Here is a 26,438-nt window from a genome sequence, read left to right on the forward strand (position 1 = left end):
TAGTTCCAAGGCCTAATCTGTCTGGGATGGTCTGTGTGTCTGCCTGGATGTATGTGTTTTGTATCATCCTGCCACCTTTGAAGGTGTCTTAGCCACAATGGATTAGGAAGAGCAGTGAGCATAACATAACATTAAACTGGGGGACAGAGGCTTCCTCACCTCTGCTCCCACTTATTCTCCCTAAGATAGGTCCAAGGGGGGAAAAAGGATTTACAGTTTAAGCAAATTAAAATGCTGATGTCCAGTTAAATTTGGGTTTTTGATAAACACAAAATTAGTGTTTTTAGTAAAATTTTAGTATAAATGTCTCATGCTGTATTTGGAATGTTTATACTAAAAATAAAATTCATCATTTATCTGAAATTTGAAAAAAAAGATAACCCCAAGATTATAGATGGAGGAAAAATTAACAATCTCACATTTAGTATATCACTTCTTAGTAAGCAGTAGGAAATGGTGAGTGATTGCACTGAAAGTCCAGCCTAGATAGCGTCTTTGTTCCCTGAGAAGTTAGTTCATTAGGAAGGAACCAAATGTCATACCAAACATCACAGAATCCCCAAAATGCAGCAATAATGTGAGAGTTCAATGTTGGTATTGAATATAAGGGAAATATAAAGGAAAAAAGAGTGGAAGAGAACGTCAGTGCAGTTTCCTAATTCTCCAAATGTGCCATTCATTGCCATTATTAGGGAAATTGTTTTCTTTCTATTACATTATATTTGTTGTGACTAAAGCTACATATTAGGAAGAATGTGACTGTTCACAGGATGGTGGGACCCTGCAGTGCTTATCAACTGTTCTTAATGCTAGCTGGATGGAATATGACATAGCCATTAAAATGATTAGGAAGACTGTGTAGAAACATGGAAGAATATTTATGATGATATGTGAAAAACAGAACATAAATGTTAGATCCCTATGATTAGAACACTTCAAATATATATATTAAAAAAAGTACACACTTATACACAGATTTGAAAGGCTGATACAAAAACAAAATTTTGTTCTATTTTTGTGGGTATGATTGATTTTGGTACTATTTTTAAACTTCCTGTAATGCTGTTTTCAAATTGTCTTCATGATTAAATGTGAGGAAAAGTCTTTTTCAGAGAATATAAAAAAATACAGCTACAAGAAGGCTTCCTTGAGTGTGATATCAAGGAAGAGGGAAAGATTCAATGTGTTATCAAAATTTCCTCCAGCACAAGGGTGTTTAAAACAAATGACTTGCTGAAAGGATTACAAACAATATTTAGAAACTACCTTTATCAAGGATAAAGGATATGATAAGAATATGTGAGTATTCAGAGAACCCACCATGTTATTCTCAACCTCTATAACAACAAAATGCCTTTGTATCTGGGCAAACAACAGTGAAGAAATATGAACAGTTCACTGGATGCTTATCTTTATTTTTTATCCCCTTCCTTTGACTGGCCTGATGACTATCAAATTTTCCACTGCAGTAATGAATGAAGATTTGGTTTAGGGACCGATCGATACTTGTCTCTTCTCATTCACTTGTTTTTGAGGTATGTAGGTTTAAGATGAAATAGCCATAAAATGTGGCTGCCAAAAATACCCAAAACCTAATATCATTTTAAGTTAAGGAAAAGAAAAAAATAGATTGAGAGACAAAAATGAGAAAGGTAATGGAAGGTAGTCATACCACTGAATGACAGATCCAATTAATTCTGTGCACCCACCACCACCACTTTGCAGAGAAGCATCAATAAAACAGTGCACAATCAGAGGGGAATAAGTAGAATATAAAGGGACCTGAAAATCAACACCATTAAGAATGGCGGAAAGAGTCAAGTATGTTTGTCTTGTATAAGATTCAGGGGTACTCTGAAGGCCTATGACAGGTCAAAGAGGGAAGAGAAGGGATCTATGACTTTTATTATCAGACATGTTTCAAACACTTTCTCTAATCCCCAATTCAAAGGTAAGAGTAAATAGGTGCTAAGGCATTAGGAATAAACTAATTCAAGAGGAACTATTTACTGAGCCTCACTTGTGCCTCCTAGGAGTAATGCAGGCATGGAATGGAAGGAAGGCCACAGAGTAGTTAAGAATTATGTGGGTGTTATCAAATCAGTCACAATTGGCATGAATCAGCACTGGTATTGCTATGGTAACAGCCAAGGAATATTACTCATCCATTTCACTTTGTTCTTAAACCCACAAGGGCTGATGTGGAAGTCTAAATCTAGTGCATTGATCCAGAAATAGTGCCTTGATATGGAACATAAACCATACCTAAGATTTATAGGGAAGTTTCCAAAGACTGTTGAGAAGTAGGATGGATCAAAGGGCCTCTGAATCATCCATGGTATGAGAAAATCTTTAGGAAAGTCTACACCTTAGTGTGTTCATCTCTAAGTTGGATATCAAAAATGATTTCATTGGCTCCTTTCAGGTCTGATTTTCTAGGTTTTGTGTTTTTTTTTGGGGGGGGCGGGGGCTGGAAGTCTGAAGACTGATGTGAGACCAACAAACGTCATCTTGAGTATGAATTTAAGAAAATGAAAAGATAATAACCATAGTTGCCTTATTCTCAGCTGTATCTTTAGAATTTAATATACCTGACATAGAGTTGTGCTCTGTAAGTATTTGTTGAATAAATGCAAAATTACTAGCTCTTCCCATGATAATTATGGCAAAACATAACTTAAAAGGAGGATGTTCAAGTTGATGGTTTTCTTTTCTTCTCTTTTTTGGCATAGGAAACCTTTTTGTTAAATAAAATAAAGCCATTTTTTAAAAAGGAGGATGACAGGAAGGAGAATTTTGTTCTGTACTTTGGATTGAACTCAAAGGCACTCAACCACCTAGTCACATCTCCAGTTCTTTTTATCCTTTATTTTGAGACAGGGTCTTACTAAATTGCTTAGGGCCTCACTAAATTGCTGAGGCTGGTCTTGAAAGTCTAATCTTCTTGCCTCATCCTCCTGAGCCACTGGGATTACAGGTGTCTTCCACAGGGAAAAATGACAAAACATAATATCTGGCATATAAAAGGTACTCCTATAAATCAGCAAGGAAGATATGAGGTACTATAGAAATACAGGGAAATGTTAAGAACAGAGCTTGGGATGTCCAGGTGGTCTATACAGGGTAGGGCTTAATGTAGGCAAAAAAAAAAAAAAAAAAAAACCTTAGCTGGCTACTTTAGGCTAACTAGCAGTCTCACCTTTTTAACACAGCATGCTATAGAAATATTACATTCTATATGGTATGTGATCTTTTTCTGTATGTGCCAAAATATAGAAACAATTGAAAAATCCTGGGATAGAAAAATGATGAAGAAAATCCAAACAGCTAATAAATTTGAAATCTCAGATTTGAACATATCAAGTGTAAATGAAGCTATAGCATGATAAAATTTATTAGACTTGAACAATTATTTGATGGTGAAAGATAAGAGATATTAATATAGCTGTCTCAGGAAAGCTGGCTCTAGGCTTCTTTCCCATGATTAAGTGTCCCACAATGCTCTTCTGGGTACGTGCTGAAGATCCCTAGGGAGCAGGTCTGGTTTCCAACATCCAGAAAATGTGAGGTACTAGAAACCTGCAGGGACACAATAAGTTCACAAGGTAGAAACTCTACTGCCTCAGATTCATACTGTTAGATGGATAGACACACAAACAACATGAAAATGCAGGGGAACAAATAACCCCAAATAAGCCAAGATACTCCAATAACAGAACCCATTGACACCACAGTGGAAGAAATGTCAGAGAAGGAGTGTACAATATACATAGTTAAACTGATCTGTGAAGTAAAGAATGGTATAAGGAGTGAAATCAGACAGAAAATATAGGAAGTGAAAGATCACTTAAATAAAGAGGCAGAGATTCTGGGAAAAAAAAAACACCAGAAATCCTCAAAATGAAGATGTATCAGGAAAGCTAGACTAGCTCCTATGCATGCATTTTAAGACAGAGTTTATTTCACAGTTATAGAATAACTGACAACTCATCCTCCCCATAGAGTCAGAGAAGACAGCTTTATAAGGCATCTTTAGTCCTAGTTTCCCTGTGCCTCAGTTTCACTGATTGGTAAAATGACTTCTGAGGTTACAAGAGGAAATATTACCAATCATTGGTCATGGTGATTTAGAGTTAAATTGAGGGTCTTGTATGTTACTTTCTGGATTTAGAAGAATGTGGTCAACTCATTCAAAATGATCTTTCATTGACTTTACTGAATAACTCATTAAAAATCATTTTATTTACAACTTCCTCATTTATAAAATGAGAGTGTTGTGACTTAAATGTTTGTAAAGCAATTTGTCCTCCAACAGTGTGGATATTTTATATATATATATAAAATAATTTATGTAATAGAGAATAATAAAATAATATATATAATAGAGAAAAAGTTTCTCTAATAGTGTCTTTTTTCTATAATGAATACAATGTCTCTCATTTTTCCTTCAACAAATACAAGAATTAGAAATGTTTAGAGCTCTTCTTGACCCACAGAAGAATAAATGTCATACTTGAGTAAAATGTGTCTTCATGGGTATCAAGAAGAAAGAAGTAGAAAATTCAGAAGAAACCTGTAACACTACAGCTTCCTCTAGTGATGGCATATCCATGTCTTACAGAAGCACAAAAAGTAAGAGCCAGTAATCACTTTAAGAGCAACTTCATCCTACTCATTTTAGAGATGAGTACAAAATTCATGGTGGAAAAGACTCCCCTAAGTCTTCCTAACCATTTGGTCACTAATTAGTGACCAAATGCAATCTTAAATGGGATTCTCAATTCTAAATCTGGTATTGTTTTTGATAAATCATTTGTTCCTCAATACTGTTTCTGGCCCAGCTAGATACAGCTTTCTCTAAATGTATTTGGCATCTGTGGCTGCAATATGGTCAATATGCAATATGGCTGCAATAGTTTCCAACAGGTCAACAAAATCTCCTAATTAGGTTGGCTGGATTGGGCAAATCCTCAAAGTAAGGTTATAGCACTCCTTCTGGGAAGATAAATACTTCCATTATATGTCCCGTAGGAAGAGGCCAAGATAATTGGGAGTTGAGAAAAGATGATCCTTCTAACACTAAAGGACTCCCACTAGGCCACTGGCTAGAAACTGTAAGAAAATAATTGGGCATCCTAGACACTCAATCTGTTGATCTCAAAAATAGGAATAACAACTTTTGCCCTGTTTGAAAATCAAATGGCATATAATGTGAATGTGTTTTGACATGGTAGTACACATATGTGAAAAATCATATTTAATTCTGGCTTTAAGCATTACTTATTGACCATCTACTACATACCAGGCATTGTATTAGGAGCAATGCCTCAGTAAATCATGATATGAAAACCCCTGCACCTCAACAAAATTTACATAATGTTGGAATATGGACAATAAGCAAAATATATAAGTAAAATATATATCAGATAGCCATAGAGTAACAGAGAAAAATAAAACAGGAAAAAGAGAATGGCAATGCAAGTTTATAGATATAATTTTCAGGCAAGTTTCTAAGAATGTACTTAAGTAAGACCTTGAAGGACACAGGGAAGATAGCTATGCAGATATCTGGAGGAGGAGTGTTCAGGGCAGAGGAAAAAAATAGTGTAAAGACTCTGAGTGGGAGAGGAGAAAACTGAAGATCCAAGAAATTAATGGGTTGCCTTTCAGGACACAGGGTTAATTAATGACTAAGGAAATAAAAGTCAGCACTCCATGTCCCCAGAGTCCTTGTGTTTCCTCCCCAACCTTACTGCCTCAAGAAGAGGGGGAAGATAGTCTTTAACCTTCCAAGGAGGGGTAAGAAAATAAGTTGAGGTAAAGAAAGTTGAAGTCTAAAGGTAAAGAAAGTTAAAGCTCACAGTATTTGGCCTTGGCCTTTTCAGAAGATCACTGTCCAATATGGTTTCCATCAATAGCACATGGTTAAATTTAAGTTAAGCATTTAAATGAAATTAAAATTCTATTTCTCAGTTCCACTAGCCACATTTAAAATACTCAATAGTCAGAAGTGGTTGGGTAATAGATATTATATTGGAGAGGGAAGGTAGAATACTTTCATCATTGTAGGAAGTCCCATTGGGCAGCGCTCTAGAGAAACAAGAATATTGAAAAATTTTATAATACTACTGACCTCAAAATGGTCCCCAGGCTGGGGGATAGGAAGTAGGACCTGATCTCTCCTCTAGTAGGAAGGAGACAAAAAGATTCAAAGAAGAGTTTTTCCCTGGGTCAAGTGGAAAGCTATCATTGTGTGTGTTTAATTCTTTTAAAAAATATTACTATAGGGTTGGGATTGTAGCTCAGAGGTAAAGTTATTGCCTGGTATAGGCTAAGCCCTGGGTTTGATGCCCAGCATACTTTTTTTCCATTTCTCATAACTGTTTAGTAAAATGCCCTTTAACAATGCTAACTTGAGAATATGAGCAAAGATGCTGTCATCTTAGAAGAGAGAGAGAAGATGGAATGGATGGGGTTAGGCAAAGTGACATACTGAAGGAACTGAAGCTTGTCCATCTAGCCTTCACCTCTTATAGTTTCTTTCTGCTCAAACCAATAAATGTTCTCCAAGTGAGGGAGGAGTACCAGTAGCATCAACATCACCAGGGATGCTCTTTAAACTTAAGAGATGCTTATGCCTTAACACAGCAAGATAATTGACAAGTTGGGTTCCAAGAGAGAGAATGCTGGGATCTGCATGCTTAACAAATTGCCCCAGGGACTTGGGATGCACATTCTAGAATGTAAATTACTAGCTTGGAGGAATATGTGTTTTGGTTTAATGAGTGAGGGTAGGCCCTTACAAGGGAGCAGAAACTGGATCAGAAACTAAGATGATAAGGGTAGAGATTCAGGATAAGGAAGGAGGGAGACAGAGAAGGGTGAAGGGAAGAAAAAGGGAGAAGGGAAGGGGGAAGGAGGAGAGAAAGTAGAGATGAATGAATGAATGAATGAATGAATAAGAATGAGAAAAGGAGAGAAACCAAAATTGAGAAACTTAAGGGAGCAGTTTCACCCATTTGCCTACACAGGTTGTTTTACCCCTCTGAAAACCTATTGACCCCACTGAGTAGATTCTGGCAGGCCAATTCAGTTGCCCTTTCCAACATCTTGGGACCATCATGGGCAAGCCCATGAGAACTGTCAGTTCTTCACAGAAGTGTTCTCCACACCACTCCGTGGGCCCCTTTATGTAACACCATGATTACCTCACAAATGTCCTTCAGGTGCTTGATGTAGTGACGCTCAGTACTCATGATCTCATTGATGACATTGGCCCGCATCTGGTCCCGGTTCTGTAGTGGCCGGCCCAGACAGAGGCAGTCTGAGTTGGGGTCCAGGTGCCCATTCTGCACATCACTGGGCCCTTCCTCCACCCCATCCTCCTGGTTCACCCAGAGCTGTAGAAGCAAGCAGAAAAAGAATAATTCATTAACCTCTCTCCTTTGAAGATTTTCCAGTAAATAGAAAAAAGGACAAATTAAAACTTATAGGAATTCAGAGAGCCTTCAATCAGAGGATGCTGCAAAGATAATTGTCAGACCTGGCCCTGAGCATGGGTCAAATCCTCTCTAAGTCTCTGGTGACCTATCTGTAAAATGGAAGATATAGGCATAAATAAATCATCTCTGAGTAGCTTCTTTGCTAAGGTCTCAGAAGAGGGGGAAATGGTAACAAGAAGAACTTGTTTATGATGAAGCACATCTAGGTAGCATGGCAGGATCAACTAAAAGATAAAAAATTAGATTATACATCTTAAGTGCCACAGCTGGATTATTGTCAAAACACAGCATTTAAGCACCTATGAGTGTGATTATCTATCAAAGCTGGATGCTGAAGTGGGTGTCTCACAAAGAGGGCCTTTGATATTAACTTACATCACAGGTTATACAAATAATAATAAAAATTTAACTGTAAAATTTCTAGGACATGCAAATATTTCTAACCCTTCAAGGTTATGATGGGGAATGGCACAATATTTCCCCACCACCTAATAATAACAGCCACTGATTAAGTACTTAATATTTATACCAGTCACTATACTAAGAACTTTTAGTAAACTTCTATTCAATCTTGCTGTATAGTTACCATTGTTACTACCATTTGACAGAAGAGGAAACTGTGGCTAAGAGAAGATAAGGAATGAGTTTCAAGTCACACAGTTAGGAAGCAGAGAAGCTGGGATAGAAGCCAGGCAGTCTGATTCTAGAGCCTATGCTCTTAACCACTGTACCAGAAAATTTATGCCTCTGACTCCTAAGGGAGACATGAAGAAAGATGGAAAAGGTTTGAGCCAATGTGGCCTGAGAATTATTAGAATAATCAGAACTGGATATAGTTGACAAAGATTGAGATTGACTATTCCAAATCATGAATTTGGAGGGAAGCTGGGAAAACTTCCCTTGGGAAAGCTGGGTGAGATGTCTCTGGATCTTGTATGACTTAGCTTGAATCAAAGAGATGACCTGTTTCACCCTAGTCCTAGAAAGGGGGAAACATGGAGTAGGGAGAAAAAGAAGTGTTGGCATCCTAGGGAGAGTGGTGAAATTTGTCAGTGGAAATTAGCTGAGGATCTTGTCAGTTGTCTCAACATCGTTAATCAATTCTTCCTATTTCCCTTCCCTACTCTCCAGTTTTTTCTACACCTCCCACTCAAGAAACTTAAGATAAAAGAATTTAGATTCCTCCCCATTTCTGCCATCTGAAAAGCCTGTTAGTGTGTGTCTTTAGGATGACAGAGGCTTTAAGATGAAGCGAGAGGAACAGTAGTTACTTCCCAACTTTCCGTTTTCTTCCTTCTCAGTTTCTTTCCTAGGAGATGGGAAACATTGTTATCACCAAGTAAACCTACAGATGTCATCAGCATATGTTCCACTTATTTGCTACAGGTCAAAGCAATTAGAGATCACTCTGTTTTAATACATTTGGCATAGTCAAATGTACAAAATTTATCTCACCCAGAAACTATCATCTTCCTTGAATTCTCTATTGGAAATCTCTTCCAAAAGGTCAGTTTTGTGCCTTCAATATGTTAATAGCTACCCTTTAGTATGATTGAGAGGCAATAGGAGGGAGGTTAGTCAAAGGATCAAACCAGCTCAAAAGGTGATTACAAGGCACCAAAGTAAACGTCTCATATGCATGATGTTGCTATTTATAGTAATGAAAACCTCAACCTCAAACAATCTATTAGCTTGCTCTATTTCTCACAGAGCAAGCTAAGCCCTGCTGTGCAAAAGGTACAGTTGTTGTTAGGCCTTTAAGGTATAATAATCATTTAATTTCTTCTCTGGAGTTTAAGACAAATTCAAGTCAAAACATTTGCTTTTGGATGGCTGAAATAAAATAAAATATTTAGAATAGTTCCAGTGGGAAGGAGTACAGAATATGAGGGCAGAAACAGAATCAAATTAAGACTAAGGGCATACTTCGTGGCATTGTAGTTCCAAATAACTGAAAGGTAAGGAAGGTAACTGCATTCCAACTAGAAACAGAACCTTTACAAAGAATTTAGTGAAGAAGTTCCTTTCTAAGTAGAACTAAAGGACTTAATGACAGGCTGAAAAGATAACTTTACTTACTCCATTTCAACAACCCCAGAAGCCCATTCCTTAGGTTAAGATCCTGCTTTCATCCAAAAGAACTACTGACATATTCATTCAATTATTCAATAAATCTGTCAATACCTGCCATAGGCCAGAAACTGGGGACAGAGTAGAAAACAAAACAAACAAATCATTGCCCTTTGTGGGTCTTACTTTGGAGAGACAAAGTTTCCTAGTCTAGAAAAAGGTGCCATGCAAGGCACAAACTATTGTGTTTCTGAACTCATGGTAATAAAAAAAAAGATTCCCTGGGCCTGATGATATGACATTTTGGTCTAATCCCTAAATCCCTGCTCTTGTGAGTTTCCCTATTCTGTGTGGATGAAGACCCTAATACACTTGCGTATCAGATTGCAGAGAAACAGGTAAGCTTATAAGCTTATCTTCCCTGTGTGGAAATTCAGCCCATATCAACCAGCCATTATCAACCTGCACAATGACCTGTGCAGGCTAATATGTACCTTTCCACAAGTGTTATTCAGTGATGCTGCAATTAAAATCCATAGGTTGCTGATTATTAGTAAGAAGAAGGGCAATGTCCAAAACCTGCCAGGGTGGAAAGCTTTTCCAGAAACCCTTTCAGAGGACTAAAAAACTGAGTTTCCCCAGCCTTAATTGAACACTAAGGCAGGCTGGAGTAATGTAGTTCAAAGTAACAAATAACTACATGAGACCATTTCTGTGCCTAACTAGCACTAACTGTAAGACATGGGTGAGTAAGACAACCAACTCCTTCGTCTTCTGTCAGAACCAAGGTGTACTTTCCAAATCAGAGACAATCTCTGGTTTCTCATTTTTCCATTGCCACTGGAATTGCCTTCATCTCTTCATGTCTGGATAAGCACCTGGATAATCCCTCTTACATGCCATTATCAAACCAGTTTCCTTGATTTTTCACTCTGATTAACTATTCTTATGCCCCAAATTTTCATTAGCTTCCCAATGATTATGAATCAAGTCCAAATCCCTCATCTTGACATTCAATCTTACAATAATCTGACTCCAAATCTGTATTTCCATCTTTACCTCCTACTACTCCCTTTTAGAAATGTTGGGCTCCTCTCAGACCAATCTGTTCTCAAATATTCCCATTTACATCCTTTAATACAATTCTGGGACAAAGAAATTATATAGTCCAGAGGATTTCAACTACTTCAGCAACAATGAACCAACTTTCAACTTCCTGATGAAGAAGCTGATGCCCACAGATTGCCAGGGAGTTAGCAACATACCCATAACTTTCTAAAAAAATAGTGGAATTCACTGACACACCCATATCTTCAATGTGACCACTTATTTTCATCTTCTATTTTTCTTTCTTTGATTATTATTGTTGTTGTTGTTACTATTATTTTGGCATCAGGGATTGAACCCAGGGCACTTAACCACTAAGTCACATCCCCAGCCCCCTATCTCTTTTTTTTTTTTTTTTTTGAGACACGGTCTCACTAAGTTGTTTAGGGCCTTGCTAAATTGCTGAGGCTGGCTTTGAACTTGTGATCCTCCTGCCTTAGCTTCCCAAGTTGTTGAATTATAGGTATGTGCTACTGCGCCTAGCTTGCGTGTTCTATTCTTGGTTTTATTTTTGAATTATACAATTGATATAGGAACACACTTGCCTTGTAAAAAGTTAAAATAGAGAAAAAGAAAGAAGACTCAAATGACTAAAATCTGAGATGAGGGAAAATATATCACTACCATTACTACATAAATAAGGATTAAATGGGAATACTACAAACAATCGTATGCTAGGAAATTAGATAAAACTATGAAGTGAACAAATTCCTAGAAAGACACAAACTACAGAAAAATGACTCAAGAAGAAATAGAAATTCTGCAAGGACAATAAAAAGTAAAGACATTGAAAGAATAATAGAAAACCTCCCACATGAGGGAAAAAACCGTGGTGCAGAATCAGATGACTTCACTCAAGAATTCTACCAAACATTTAAAAAACAATTAACATTAATCCTTCACAAACTGCTCTAAAAACAAAATGCATAACTCCTCAACAAAATACTAACAATCTAAACCCAGCAAAATGAAAAAAAAAATTTCTACCTTATCAGATAGAATGGATCTCAGAAATGCAAGATTGATTGAACATATGAAAATCAATGTAATAATGAAATAAGGGTTATAAAATCCCACAGAATCATCTCAGACACAGAAAAGGGATTTGAAAAAATTAAACATTCATGTATAATTAAAAAACTACTGAACAATAGTGTTTTGAGAGAACTTCCCCAAAAAGGATAATAGACAATTATGAAAAACCATAAAGTCATACCTAATGGTGCAAGAATAAATGCTTCATCATATACAATCAAGCACAAGAAAAGGATATCTGCTTTCATCACTTCTATTCAACATTGTACTGGGGGTTCTAGTCAGAACAACTGGACAGAAATAATAAAGAAAAGGCATTAAAAACTAGGCAGAAAACAAGACTCCTTAAGCATAAGAAATAAAATCAAGAATCAAAAATTGGGGGTTTGAGTTGTGGCTCAGTGGTACAGCACATGTGGGCACTGGGTTCAATCTTTAGCATCATGTAAAAATAAATACATAAATAAAATGAAGGTATTGTGTCCATCTACAACTAAAAATATTTTTTAAAAGAATCAATAAATGTCATGGATTCAAACTTTTCTTTTCAGCAAAGAAAACAATAACGTGAAGAGAGAACCTAAAGAATGGGAAAAAAATCTTTACAACATGCACCTCAGATAGAGCATTAATCTCCAGGATATACAGACAACTAAAAAAACTCAACACCAAGAAAACAAATAACCCAATCAATAAATGGTCTAAGGAACTGAACAGACTCTTCACATAAGAAGAAATATGAATGGTCAACAAATATATGAAAAATGTTCAAATGCCCCAGTAATTATAGAAATGCAAACTAAAATGTGACTGAGAGTCCATCTTACTCCAGTTAGAATGGCAATTATCAAGAAAAGAATACAAATAACAATAAATGTTGGTGAGGATGTGGGGGAAAAGGTATACTCCTACATTGCTGGTGGGAATGCAAATTGGTGCAACTATTATGGAAAGCAGTATGGAGATTCCTTAGAAAACTTGGAATGGAACCACCATTTGACCCAGTTATCCCACTCCTCGGTTTATACCCAATGGACTTAAAATCAACATACTGCAGTGATACAGTCATATCAATGTTTTTAGCAGCTCAACTCACAATATTTAAACTATGGAAACAACCTAGGTGCCCTTCAACAGATAAATGGATAAAGGAAATGTACACAAGGGAACATTATTCAGTCTTAAAGAAGAAGGACATTATGGCATTTGCTGGTAAATGGATGGAGCTGGAGAACATAATGCTAAGTTAAATAAACCAATCCCAAAGAAGCAAGGGCTGAATGCTTTCCTGGTATGTGGATGCTAATTCACAATGGGGGGTTGGCTAAGGAAGGATAGAAGTACTTCGGATTAGACACAGGAGAGTGAAGGGAGGAAGGAGGTATGGAGGTAGGAAGAATAGTAGAAGGAAACAGACATTATTACCCTGTGTAAACATGATTACATGATTGGTGTAATTCTACATCATGTACAACCAGAAGAATGGGAAGTTATACTACATTTATGATGTGTCAAAATGTATTATACTGTCATGTATAACTAATTAGTACAAATAAAAAAAGATTGGGTGGAAAAAGTAAAACTATTACCTGTCAAAGATCATATGATCTTATATAAAGAAAATCCTAAGGAGTCTAACCAAAAAACCCTGGTTTAACTAATAAGTGAGTTCAGCAATATTGTAGTATGTAAGAACAAAATACAAAACTCAACTGTATTTCCGTAATTAGCAGTCAGTAGTCTGAGAGTGAAATTAAGAAAGCAATTTCATTTAAAGAGCATCAGAGAAAAAATACTTAGAAATAAATTAATAAAAGAATTGTAAGACTTATACACTGAAAACAGCAAAACATTGTTGAAAGAAAGTAAAGATAATCTAACTAAATAGAAATATCTCTCCTTTTCATAGAGAGAACAAAATATCGCTAAGATGGCAATACTCCCCAAATTGATTCAGATTCAGCACAATCCTTATCAAAATCTTTTAGCTGGTTTCTTTGTATAAATTGACAAACTGACCTTAAAATTCATATTAAAATTCAAGAGATCTAGAATAAAACAATTTTGAAAAAGAATGAAGTTGGAGAGTTCACCTTATTAGCTTTCAAATGTTAATACACATCTACAGTAACCAAAGGAATGTGGTGCTGGCAATAAGAGTAGACATAAAGATTAATGTAATATAATTGAGATGCCAGAAATAGATCCCACATTTTTAAAATTTTTAATATTTTTTCTTTCTAGTTATACATGACAGTAGAATGTATTTTGACATATCATACATACAGGAAAGTATAACTTCCCATTATTGTGGTTTTACATGATATGAAGATACACTGGTGATATATTGATATATGAACATAGGGAAGTTATGTCTGATTCATTCTATTGTCTTTCCCATTCTCATTCCCTCTCCTTTCCCTCTACTCTGCCCTGCCCAATCTGGTTAATATTCCCTTCTCCCTTCCCCTGACATATTGTGAGAGACCCCACATTTGTACTGAATTGATTTTTGTCAAAATGGACAAGATGATTCAAGAAGGAATGTTTAGTATTTTCAATAAATGCTGTTGGAAAAACTGGGAATCCCACATGTAAAAGAATAAACATGAACCCCTACCTCACACTATGTATAAAAATTAACTAAAATGTTGAAGGGTCTGAATGTAGAGTTAACAAAGGAACAAGGAAAATCTTTGCAATTTCAGATTTAGGCAATAGTGTCTTAGATATCACATCTAAAGCATAAGCAACCAAGTGAAATTAAATTGGACTTCATCATATTATTTTAAAAATATGTGCTACAATTAACACCATCAAGAAAGAAAAAAGACAGCTGTGTGCAGTGGTGAATACCTTTAATCCTAGTGACTGGGGAGGCTGATACAGGAGGATCTCAAGTTTGAGGTTTGCCTCAGCAATTTAGCAAGACTCTCAACAACTTAGTGAGATCCTGTCTCAAAATTTTAAAATGCATAAATAAAACAGGGCTAAGTATGGAGGTCATTGGTAAATCACCCCTGGGATCAATCCCCAGTTAACTGCCGCCCGAAAAAAAGAAAGAAAAATGACAACCCATGTAATGGGAGGAAATATTTGTATATGTCTGATGAGTTCAATATATTCTGCACACTAGATCCTTATCAGACATATGATATGCAAATATTTTCTTCTATTATGTGGGTTGTCTTGAACCCATTTTAAAAATGATGACGTATTTCAGTAGAGTAGACATTTCTCCAAAGAATATATACAAATGTCCAATAAACACATAAAAAGACAAACAACATCATTAGACTTCAGGAAAATGCAAATCAAAATCACTTCACAGTAGAATGGCTAAAATAATGACCAACAAAAAGGCCAATAACATGTGTTGAGGAGGATATAAAAAAGCTGGAATCCTCATGCACTGTTGATAGGAATAATAAATGATGTAATCACTCAAAAACATTTTGGTAGTTCCTTGACAAGTTAAACATATAGTTATTATAAAACCCAGCAATTCCACTCCTAGATATATACTCAAGAGAAATAAAAACACAGGCTCCCACTGAAACTTGAACTTGAATATTCATAGCATTATTCATAAAAAGTGTAAATAACCCAAATGTTTATCAATTGATAAAGTGGTAAACCAAAATGTGGTTTATCTATACAAAAGAATATTATTCAGCAATATGAAGGAATGAAACACTAATATATGTTACAACATGGATGAACCTCTAAAACATTATGCTAAGTAAATAAGTCAGACAAAAAAGGCCATAAATAATATGATTCCATTTATAGGAAATCTCCAGAATACACAAATCTACAGACAGAAATTATACTAGTAGTTTCCAGGAGCTTAGTTGAAGGAGAATGGGGAAATTTTCATCAAAGTGTACAAAGTTCAAGTTTAGTTGAGAATACTAGAGCTAGGCATGGTGGTGCATGCCTGTAATCCCAGCAGCTGAGGAAACTGAAGAAAGGAGGATTGTGAGTTCAAAGTCAGCCTCAGCAACTTAGTGAGGTCCTAGCAAATCAGCAAGACCCTGTCACTAAATAAAATATAAAAAAAGGGCTGGAATGTGACTCAGTGGTTAAACACTCCTGGATTCAATTCCTGGTACCTAATGATAATAATAATAGAGAACATTTGTACAGTTTGTTGACTATAGTTAATACTATTATTTAGTGAAAATTACTGAGCATAGATTTGAAATGTTCTCCCAACAAAAAAATGATAAATAATACTGTGAAATAATGTACTATAGTGAAATAATTAAGGAAAGTGTGCATGCGTGTGTATATGTATCACACTGTATCACAAAATATAGACAATTTTTAATGCAGAATCCTCAATAAAATTTTATTGTTTTTCTTTCTTTTTTTGAGAATTTTTAAACTTTTTTTATTTTTTCCATATTTCTTTAAATTTTCATTCATTGTACACAAATGAGGTATAACCATTGTTTCTCTGGTTGTACAGGAAATAGAGTCATACCACTTGTGTAATCATACATGCACATATGGTAATGTTTGTCTCATTCTATTATCTTTCCTTCCCCCGACCACTCCCCACCCCTCATTTCTGTCTGCACAATCCATCCTTCTTCCATTCTCCCCTTACCTCCCCCACCCCTGTTATCCACTTAACAGAGAAATCATTCAGCCTTTGGTTTCTTGGGATTGGCTTATTTCACTTAGCATGATATTCTCCAACTCCATCCATTTACATGCAAATGCCATAATTTTATTCTTCTTTATGGCTAAATAATATTCCATTGTATACTTTATCCATTCATCTACTAAAGGGCATCTAGGTTGGTTCCACAATCTAGCTACTGTGGATTGAGCTGCTATAAACATTGATGTGGCTGTGTCACTGTAGTATGTTGAATTTCTCTATTAAAAATAAATATTTAATGAAATAAATGTTCTCTGTCTACATATCCAAAGTAGATGATGTCATTATATTAAAAAGGCACTTGTCTTTTCATGTTTATTATAGCTAAAATATGAAATCAACCCAGATGTCCTTCAGTAGATGAATAAAGAAAATGTGGTATATATACACAATTGAATATTATTCAACAAATAAATGAGAATGTTATCCTGTCACTTGCAGCAACATGGTGGAACTGGAGGTCACTATGTTAAATGAAATAAGCCAGAGTCATAAAGACAAATACTCCATGTTCTCATTCATTTGTGAAAAGTAATAAGACAATCTTGTAGAAGAAGAGAATGGAATAATGAACACTAGAGTCTGGGAAAAACAGAAGGAATGGAGGATGGAAAGAAGTTCACTAAGGAGCACTAAAACACAGTGGAAGAATTGCTTCTGGTTCTTCTTTACCATAGTATGGTATCTACGGGTTAAAACAATCTATGATATATTTCAAAATGAATAGAAGAGTATGAAATTCCCAACATAAAAATGATTATTATTTGAAGAGATGCCAAAGCTTACTATACTGATTTGATTATTATATAGTATATATGTACTGAATTGCAATAATGTATTCCATTGAAGATATAAAATATTCCCCAATTAAAAATTAATAAATTAATTAATAAGACCTAGAATTTAAAAACCAAAATGTATTTCTTTACATTATGTGGAAAGATTCATTAAAGTTTTAACATAAATATAGTTCAAAAAGTAAATAAAAATAAAATGTTTTGGAATTAGGTAGTGGTGATAGCTGCACAACCTGGCAAAAATACTAAAACTTAATAAATGGTAGGTTTTCAAATGGCAGATTTTGTGGCATGTGAACTATAACTCTATAAATATAAACATATAAAAATTTAAAATAGTCTAGAGAAAGTAAAATTTTTCCTTGGACAACTCTCCATCCTACCTACAGTTTTTTTTTTTTCTCCTGAGGAAAGCATGGTTATGGATTTTGTATGAAAAAAAAAAAAATCCAAGGATTTACTTACCTACATTTCTACTACAGTAGAATTGCCACAGTTCCACATGTTAAACTGATGTTCACTCAAGTCCTGGTTATATATTCTTCAACATCTTTAGTAGCCCCTCCCTCCAAAAAAATTGGTAGTTCTAAAAGGAAAGGTGTCATAACATCCAGCTAGTAACTCTCTCATAAGTTCAATAAAGGCTCTGAGATTGTCTTAGAAAGCTAATCTATCCCTGGCTCCAGTAATGTGATGATTTGAAGAAGAGAATGGATAAGAAATATTGCCTAAATCTCACCTTGATATTTTCAGAGGCCAGATCTAGCCAGCCAGAGAGGAGTGATAAGTGAGCTATTTGCTGAGAAAGTGAGGTGTTACTGCCAGTCACATTAAATAACAGAATCTCAGAGCTGGGAAATAAGAGCTACAAAGGAAATGGGAGGTCAGATAGTCTAAACCCACCTCTATTCCCCAATCAATACATAAACTCCCTCAACAACATCCCCTACCAACATCTGCCCAACCCAACTGTTTGAACACAACCAGTGATGAGAAGATCACTGTCTTCCAAGGTAGCACTTTCCTTTTTAGATAATTCTAATCATGAGCAAAGCCCTCTGGTCTGCTTCTGTTTGAATGAAAGCAGCAGTCTAAAAATCTTAGCAAACACAGAAAAATAGCAAAACAGACAAAGGGAGCAAGACTAGAGGGAACACGAACTCTCCTATAACAAAGGTCAACAAAATGCCTTTCTCTTCTACCACAGTAAATCATCAGAAGTTTTGAGATAAAAAGGTAGATGTGGGAGACTGAAAAGAACCTGGTTGGCTGAAGGCACAACTTTCATTCTTGCATACACATATATACCAACCTGTTTTAGAACTCCAATCCCCGTTTCTAGGAGGATCAGGAATGCTTAGAGATCCCTGAAACATATGCCAGGAAGAAATTAGCATTCTTGCCTGGTACAAACACAATCAGCATGGTGTGTACAGTCAAGCACAAAGGCATTCCTTGGTCCCTCAAGGGAAAGAGGTTTAATAACTGTCACTAATTACATGAAAGATCATCATAAGAAGGCTACTGACAAATTGTTCTCTCTTTCCAGCACAGACATAATGAGAAGTAATGAGCTTTAACCACAGCAATGAAGATTTTGGTTATATAACAGACAAAAAGGTAGGGAAATGGAGGAAGAGGAGAGAAAATATTCATGTGAATATCCTATTTTTGCACTCATAGCTGTCCATAAACACATCAAGGGTTCCACTGCATCCCAACACACACCCATGATCTCAGCCAAGCTACATTTTCCATTCATTCCAACACATCCTGTTTATTCCCACCCCTACATCCTTGTATTCTAACGTGTGAATTCTACTCCTACTCCAATACGGCCTTTACCTACTCATTTCTATCAGTCTTTGTTCCTGGCTTCCCTGAAAACCTTGTCCAAGACTAGTCCCTTTCCACAAACTCTCTTACTTGTACTTTAAAGCATTCCTGCAAGGTGGTTAAAGCCAGGTTTATTATTCCCATTTCCCAGATAAGAAAACCAAGGCCAAAGAGGGAGATGCATTATAAGTAAACAGATATCAGTCAGGACTGAAGCAAGAACTCCAGATTTGAAGGCCAAAATCAGAATAGACAATCTATGACAGAGGTAAATGATACAGAATTGGGATCCTGGGTACAAAAATTTGGGGGGGTACCAGGAATTGAACTCAGGGACACTCAACCACTGAGCCACATCCCCATCACTATTTTGTATTTTATTTAGAGACAGGGTCACACTGATTTGCTTAGTGCCTCACTTTTGCTGAGGCTGGCTTTGAACTCACAATTCCCCCTCCCTCAGTCTCCAGAGACTCTGGGATTACAGGCATGTGCCACTGCATCCAGCCAAATATTATTAACTTTACAACTGCCTTGCTGTATAGAACAGAATAATTTACTTAACTTTTCTGTTCCTCAAGTTCCTCTTCTATAAAACAGAATAATGTCACCCTAATTCATGAGTTATTATGAGAATTAAATAAGATAATACATGTAAAATAGTTCCCGGCACAGACTCAATTATTAGTTCTTGTCATTATCCTTAGGTTGACACCATCAATATCTGAGAATAACTGCCCCTCTCTAGGGGCATTTTTTCCCCTGACACAATGGTTTTAGGAAGTACTTTTATAATTGTTTTCATAATTTCCCCAAATTTCTCACACTCCAAATGTCACCTCCTCCAGACTCTAAGCACACCCCTACTCCCACAATCAAAGGGAGACTATATAGCCTGGAAAGGAGATGTTAATGTCTCCTTCCCATGACAAGGCTTCCTAGGGTAAGAGATCAAAATGAAATGGTGTAAATTAGGGTATAGGGAAGAGAGTTTTTCTTCTTTTCCCCCAGTGAAGAAAACTACATGATTCTAAGATGAACTATATTCCACTCTACCCCTAATTCTTCTACTTTTGTTGGTTTTCATGGGCCTATCCTACTTAGAACCTTGATAGAATATGTTTACTAGTAGTCACCAAAGGAGTACTCTGACAGGACCTTCAGAAGTTCATATCTTTTTATTCCTTTGATTTGCTTTCTGTTTGAGTTAAAAGAAAAAGAAGGCTTCTATTTAACTTATCTAGATGTAGAAGTACAAAGTCCAACTCTCCCTGATTTCATGATGAAAGTCACAATAAGGGAGGATGCTTAAAATCAGGGTGACCTGAGTTACTCATCTCCCAAAAAGCTTGCAATTATTTGAATTCAGAAGTGTAAGAAAACAAAACAAAAAACACCTCAGGATGATAGCCTGGAAAAGCACTGGCTTTGGAGTCAGACCATAGGAAGCTTTGTCATGGACCAAAGACATCAACTGACAATGTGTCACTTTTGCAGGGAGGAGGATTTAAAGCTTGGCTCTGAAGGGGGCAGCATTTGGACTATGAGAGTTTGGGGAAATTATGAGAGCAATTATAAAAAGTACTTTCTCAAGCCCTTCTCAGAATAGAGAAGGCATATTTTATTAGATGTTGCCTTATGGTTCTAGGGCCAGATGGTGCCAACTCGGGATAATAAAAACCTAGGAGATTTGTTTTTTGCTATGCCATCTATTGGCATAGGTAATTTCACAGGGTCTCATTCACTATCTGATCTGAAGAAATCGACAAGTGACCCAAATACGGCTTGATCCTTCTTGAGGGTTCTTCAGCAACGTCTACCTTGCATTTTTCAGTCTTAGTATTCACTACCCATGCTGAGATATTCTCTTAAGGCACTTGAGTCATTGCTCCTTCCTGACATCAACTCCTACTGAAGCACACCCCTTCCCTAACAATCCTTGCCTTCCAAACGTCTGCAAAACATTATGGGGTCCAGTGGCTGGGAAAAGGGAGTAATGGAGAATGACTAATAATGGTTATGGAATTTCTCTTTTGAGTCATAAAAAAGAAATTCCATAATAAGAGAGAGGTGATGATTTCACAACATTGTGAATGTACTAAATTGTATATTTTTAAATGGTTGAAATGGTAGAATATATGCTTATTTTACCTTAAAATTAAAAAAAAGATTATGGAGTATGGGTTAGAAAGTTTCTTGGAGTTTATCTGCTCTAATCCCTCCATTTTTAAGGGAGAAAACAGACCAGGCTAATGGAAGTAATTTCACTAAAATCACAGAGCTGCCAGGAGTTGTAGCACATGCCTGCAATCCCAGCTACTCAGGAGGCTGAGGATTGCATTTTTGAGGCCAGACTCAGCAACTTAGCAAAACCCTATCTCAAAATAAAATATTAGGGCACAGCTCAGTGGTAGAACACTTGCCTAGCATATGTGAGGCTCTGAGTTCAATACTCAGTACCACATACACACACACAAATAAAATCACAGTGTTTAGGAAGTTACCTCCCTTCTATATAAGTTCCCAATTCTATACTTAGCCTCTGGAAAAATGGTCTAAGTGATTCTGTATATCCTCAGTAATCAAATGAAGATCATCTGTTGGATGAATTAATTTATATCTAAGCCCTTTCTTCTACAGTTTTAGAAACCGTTTTTATACAAACTGTCTGCTTCTTGATTCCCAGTCACTGTACATGACGTCCTTATTAAATTACACTTAACAGCTTCATGTTGTATTCACTAGTACCAACCACTTGCCATGACAACAATGCCACCTGTCTGCTGCCTACTGCTGCAACACTCTATTTACCAGGTGGAAATTTCTTACAATATTTACAGTTAGGTGGGATCTATCTGACTCCATGATCATATCTTACCCACAACTCAGGTTTAACTAAACTGTAATTTCAGAGCTGATACTGGTTCTGTCTCACAAGAAAGAATTTATTTTATTAAATGTGCCCTTAAGAGTAGGCATTAGGGGCTGTGATTGTGGCTGAGTGGTAGAGTATTTATCTAGCATGTGTGAAGCACTAAATTCAATTCTCAGCACCAACATATAAATAAATGAATAAAATAAAGACACATCAACAAATAAAAATATATATAAATATATGTATATTTTAATATATATAAACATATATATATAAATGCTTTTTAAAAGAATAGGCATTAGACCAAAGACCCTGCACCTACTAAAAGAAAATGTAAGCCCAATACTCCATCATTTTCAGCTTAGGAAATGACTTACATAACAAGACTCCTAAAGCACAAAAAGTAAAATCAAGAATCAATAAATGGGATGGTATCAAGGTAAAAAGCTTCTTCACAACAAAGGAAACAATCAAGAACATGAAGAGAGAGCCTACAGAATGGGAAAAAATCTTTGCCATCTGCACCTCAGATAAAGCATTAATCTTCAGGAAATGAAAAGAACTCAAATAACACAAAAAAATAACAACCCAATCATTAACTGGGCAAAGGAACTGAACAGGCAGTTCACAGAAGAAGAAATACCAGTGGTCAACAAATATATGAAAAAATGTTCAACATCTCTAGTAGTTAGAGAAATGCAAATTAAAAATTCACTGAGATTCCATCTCATTCCAGTCAGAATGGCAAATAGCAAGAATATAAGTATAGATAAATGTTGGCAATGATATGGGGAAAAAGGAACGCACATACATTGCTGGTGGGATGGCAAAATGGTACAACTACCCTAGAAAGCAATATGGAGATTCCTCAGAAAACTTTGGAACCACTGTTTAACTCAGTTATCCCACTCCTCAGTTTATACACAATAGACATAAAATCAGCATACTACAGTGATGCAGTCATATCCAAGTTTACAGTAGCTCAATTTACAAAAGCTAAGCTATGGAACCAACCAAGGTGTCCTTCAACAGATGAATGGATAAAGAAAATGTGCTATAAATACACAGTGGAATATTACTTAATCATAAAAATGACATTATAATTTTTGCCAGTAAATGGATAGATCTGGAGACTATCATGGTAAGTCAAAAACAAAAAGAACAATCCCCAAAAAACAAAGTTCAAATGTTCTTTCTGATACACAGATGCTAACACAAAAGAAAATGTGGCAGAGAATAGAATTTCAGTGGATTAGACAAAGGGGAATAAAAGGAAGGAGGTGGGACAGGAATAGGAAAGATAGTAGCATGAATCAGATATAACTTTCCTATGTTCATATATGAATATACCACCAGTGAAAAGCCATACCATGTTTAACCACAGAATAGGATCCTAATTAGAATAAGTTATATTCCATGTATATATAATATGTCAAAATACACTCTACTGTCATATATATCTAAAAAAGTAAATAAAAAAAGAGTGACCAATACTTACCTAATATATAATTGAATGTAGGCATGAGTCTGCTCTACACATGGCCCTCAGACAAAACTACATTGAGAAGCAATGTCAATAACCTCACTATATCAATAAGTTTATCAAACAAGTAATGAGCTGGATCAAAGGGGAGAATTTACATGTATATTATTATGTCTCTTTTCCCCAATACATTTTACAAAAGATGTTTTCCAATCCATTCTTGGCCTCCAATGCATAGTACAGTGTTTCATCATTTATTTGCTTATAAATGAAGGATACATGCTGAGGTGCTACTCCAGTAACAATATTATGACTCTCGATAGAGACCAGAGAAAGAAAGCCAAGAAAGCAAAATGTCCAAGCACAGGTTCAGCAGACTCATTAGTTGCAATACCATTCCTATTAATCTTGACACCTGGCCATATCAGTATGTCCCAAGTTCCATGTGACCTGTGTCCTCATACAAGTTCCTAAATGGCATAGACCAGAAACCTTACATACCCAGAAGGTCTCACTATAGCCACATACATGTAAGAACAGCAAGAAGCTGATGTGGAGTGAATGACTCATCCAGATAATGAATAAAAGATAAAACCCAGTAGCCTGGAGAATAGGAGAGACTTGGCAGGTGTAATCTCAGACTTTGGACCTCTGAAGGGCTGCCAACAGAATACGGGCTAAGTACATTCCCAAGAGGCTGGAGAGAGTGAGCAAGGGGAAATAAGTATACTCTTCCATTAACATTAATGTTTGTTGTGAATACCATTGGCATCATTAATGATTGCTTCCCATATGTCAGACCACACTGTTAGCAGCTTTTTGCATAATGCAATGTAATTCTCACAAATTAATGAGGTAGGTACTAGTATATCATCAAATGACACAAATAAGATTACTGAAACACAGAAAGTACAAGTGTTCTACCCACGGCCACTTTGCTGATAAATGTAAAGGTTCTGATTCTAATCCAGAAAGACCATTTCCAGAGCCAATGGTCTTAGTCATTTATACACTTCTCATGAGTATAAGCTCTCAAAAGACAGATTTTAGTTTAACATAAGGACAAAGTCTCTCATACCTATCCCTAAGCCATAACCAGAGGCCTGAAGAGGGAGGGAGCTATCTGTCAGTAAACATGTAACATCAGAGACTGAACTGCTTGGGAAGCAAGACTATTTTAGGAGGTATTCAAATATCAACAAGAGAACAAAATTAGATAACTTTTGAGATCTTCCACAAACAACACTGAACCAATCTGAGATTGGAAATTCGCTTCAAATCTAAACACCTATAGGACCCTAGGTGGGTCATAGCCCATCTTGAACGATACTTCCCTCATTTATTATCTGTAATTAGGATGGGAAGGGTCATAATGGAAGAACTCCATAAGATATGATATGTCAAGTAATACACAAAGATAAGGGGAGGGAATGGTGAGGTAGTGATGGTAGAAGAGAAAGAGGGGAATGAAGATAGGAAACTTAGATCCTTTAAATGCCTTCAATGATTTTTTAAACAAGAAATTCCAGGCCTCAACTACCCCAAATGGATTTTTCCTCATATAGCTACACATTTTTCTTCTTCTTTCAGCAGAGGAGAAAAATCAAAGTGAAACAGAACTCTTTATGAGTTTAGAAAGACCTTACTTTTACCTTTAAGGAAATCACCTGTACCTGCAGCAGGCTTTGCTTTGTCTTTTCAAAGATCAACTATATAGCAGGATCAAGGAGGAGGAGCTTGGCATGATGCCATTTTAGATGTTCTGTTACATAAAACTGCATCCCTAGCTTCCCTTTAAATACTTTGATCTCTCTCCAAACACAGCATGGTGTCTATGGTCTTATGTGAAGAAACAAATTAAAGATAGTGAATCAGAGAACAATTTAATGTGCCAGCTCTTAAACATCATCTTCCTAGCACAAAAGCCATATGTTTCAAGAAACTGGCTTAAAATATAGTATTAATACTGAAATAAGGAAGTAGTTTGAGCTCTGTTAAGAGATGCTGGCCTTCTCAAAAGTTAGAGTGATTTAGAAATGATCCTGATTGGAGATTGCAGAATAATCTATGTGACTCTCAAGGTTGCTTTCAATGTGAGGCTTCTATGAGAGGTACACAGGGTGACCCACTGTATCTGAATTTGAAGGAATCATCTGGGTCATGAACAAGCTAGATTTAAGTTTTTTCTCTGAGCTGGAGAGGGCCTTGTATTTTTTGAAATACTAACTTCAATTAGCCAAATGATGTACTAGATAATTCAATCCAAAGCATGTGCATAGTGACAAACTACTAAGATGGATCATACGAATGCAAATAAGTACTAAAAATGCTATTTAAAATTCTAGTGTAGGGGAGAGAAATATCTGTAACCCAGGGAGAAAGACACTCCCTGCTATTATCAGACTTAATTCACAGAGCCTATTATATGTCACCCCTAGGATTAACAGCAGGATTTTCTACATAGAGGGTTAAGGCTGCTGGCTTATGACCACTTGAAGCTTGAATGAATAAACAAGGACTTGCATATCTACCTGCATCCCAAGAAAGCAAAACCACTGATGCTATTATTCTGAAATGAAAGGTAAATACTCAAATGTTAAATGTTTTAGCAGCCTTGTTATCTACTTTTCTGATTGCTCTATAGCCCAGAAGCCCAGTATTAAGATTTAGGAGAGGACAAAATCATTAAAAGTGGCAGAGCAGGGTGCAAAGAAAATAAGTTCTTCCACTTATTTGCAACTCTGGAATATGACACTGCTTAATGCAGGAAAGAGAAGAAAAATTTTATGAGAACGCATTGAAGCATTTTCATTCATCTTCCTACTGTCCTCTGTTTTCCAGTGGCTGAGGAAAGAGTGGCTTACATTCCTGGTATGGCTTGGCTTGTGCCAGGAAGCTATGACTTTGTTCTTAAGATATTATGATTGTGTATTTTGACTTCTTAGCCTTTAGGGACTGGCAAAGAGGTTGACCTTGGGTGGAGTGACTTTCCATACTATGTCCACCTTTATAGAAAGATTTAAAGACATATACTACCTGTGATCACCTGGGGAAAGGGATG

The 26,438-nt window shown here is 36.2% G+C and overlaps 1 protein-coding gene across 7 annotated transcripts in view; it reads right to left on the reverse strand.

The window, feature by feature from the left end:
* Positions 1 to 26,438, reverse strand: part of Arhgef9 (Cdc42 guanine nucleotide exchange factor 9) — a 266,710-nt gene that overhangs the window by 68,978 nt on the left and 171,294 nt on the right. For all 7 annotated transcript variants that reach the window (XM_047536786.1, XM_047536788.1, XM_047536791.1 and 4 more), the window contains one exon: positions 7,209 to 7,400. In XM_047536786.1, the coding sequence (XP_047392742.1) occupies positions 7,209 to 7,400 (192 nt within the window). The remainder of the gene's footprint in view (positions 1 to 7,208; positions 7,401 to 26,438) is intronic.

The sequence above is a fragment of the Sciurus carolinensis genome, chromosome X, assembly GCF_902686445.1.
Source record: "Sciurus carolinensis chromosome X, mSciCar1.2, whole genome shotgun sequence".
Taxonomy (NCBI): domain Eukaryota; kingdom Metazoa; phylum Chordata; class Mammalia; order Rodentia; family Sciuridae; genus Sciurus; species Sciurus carolinensis.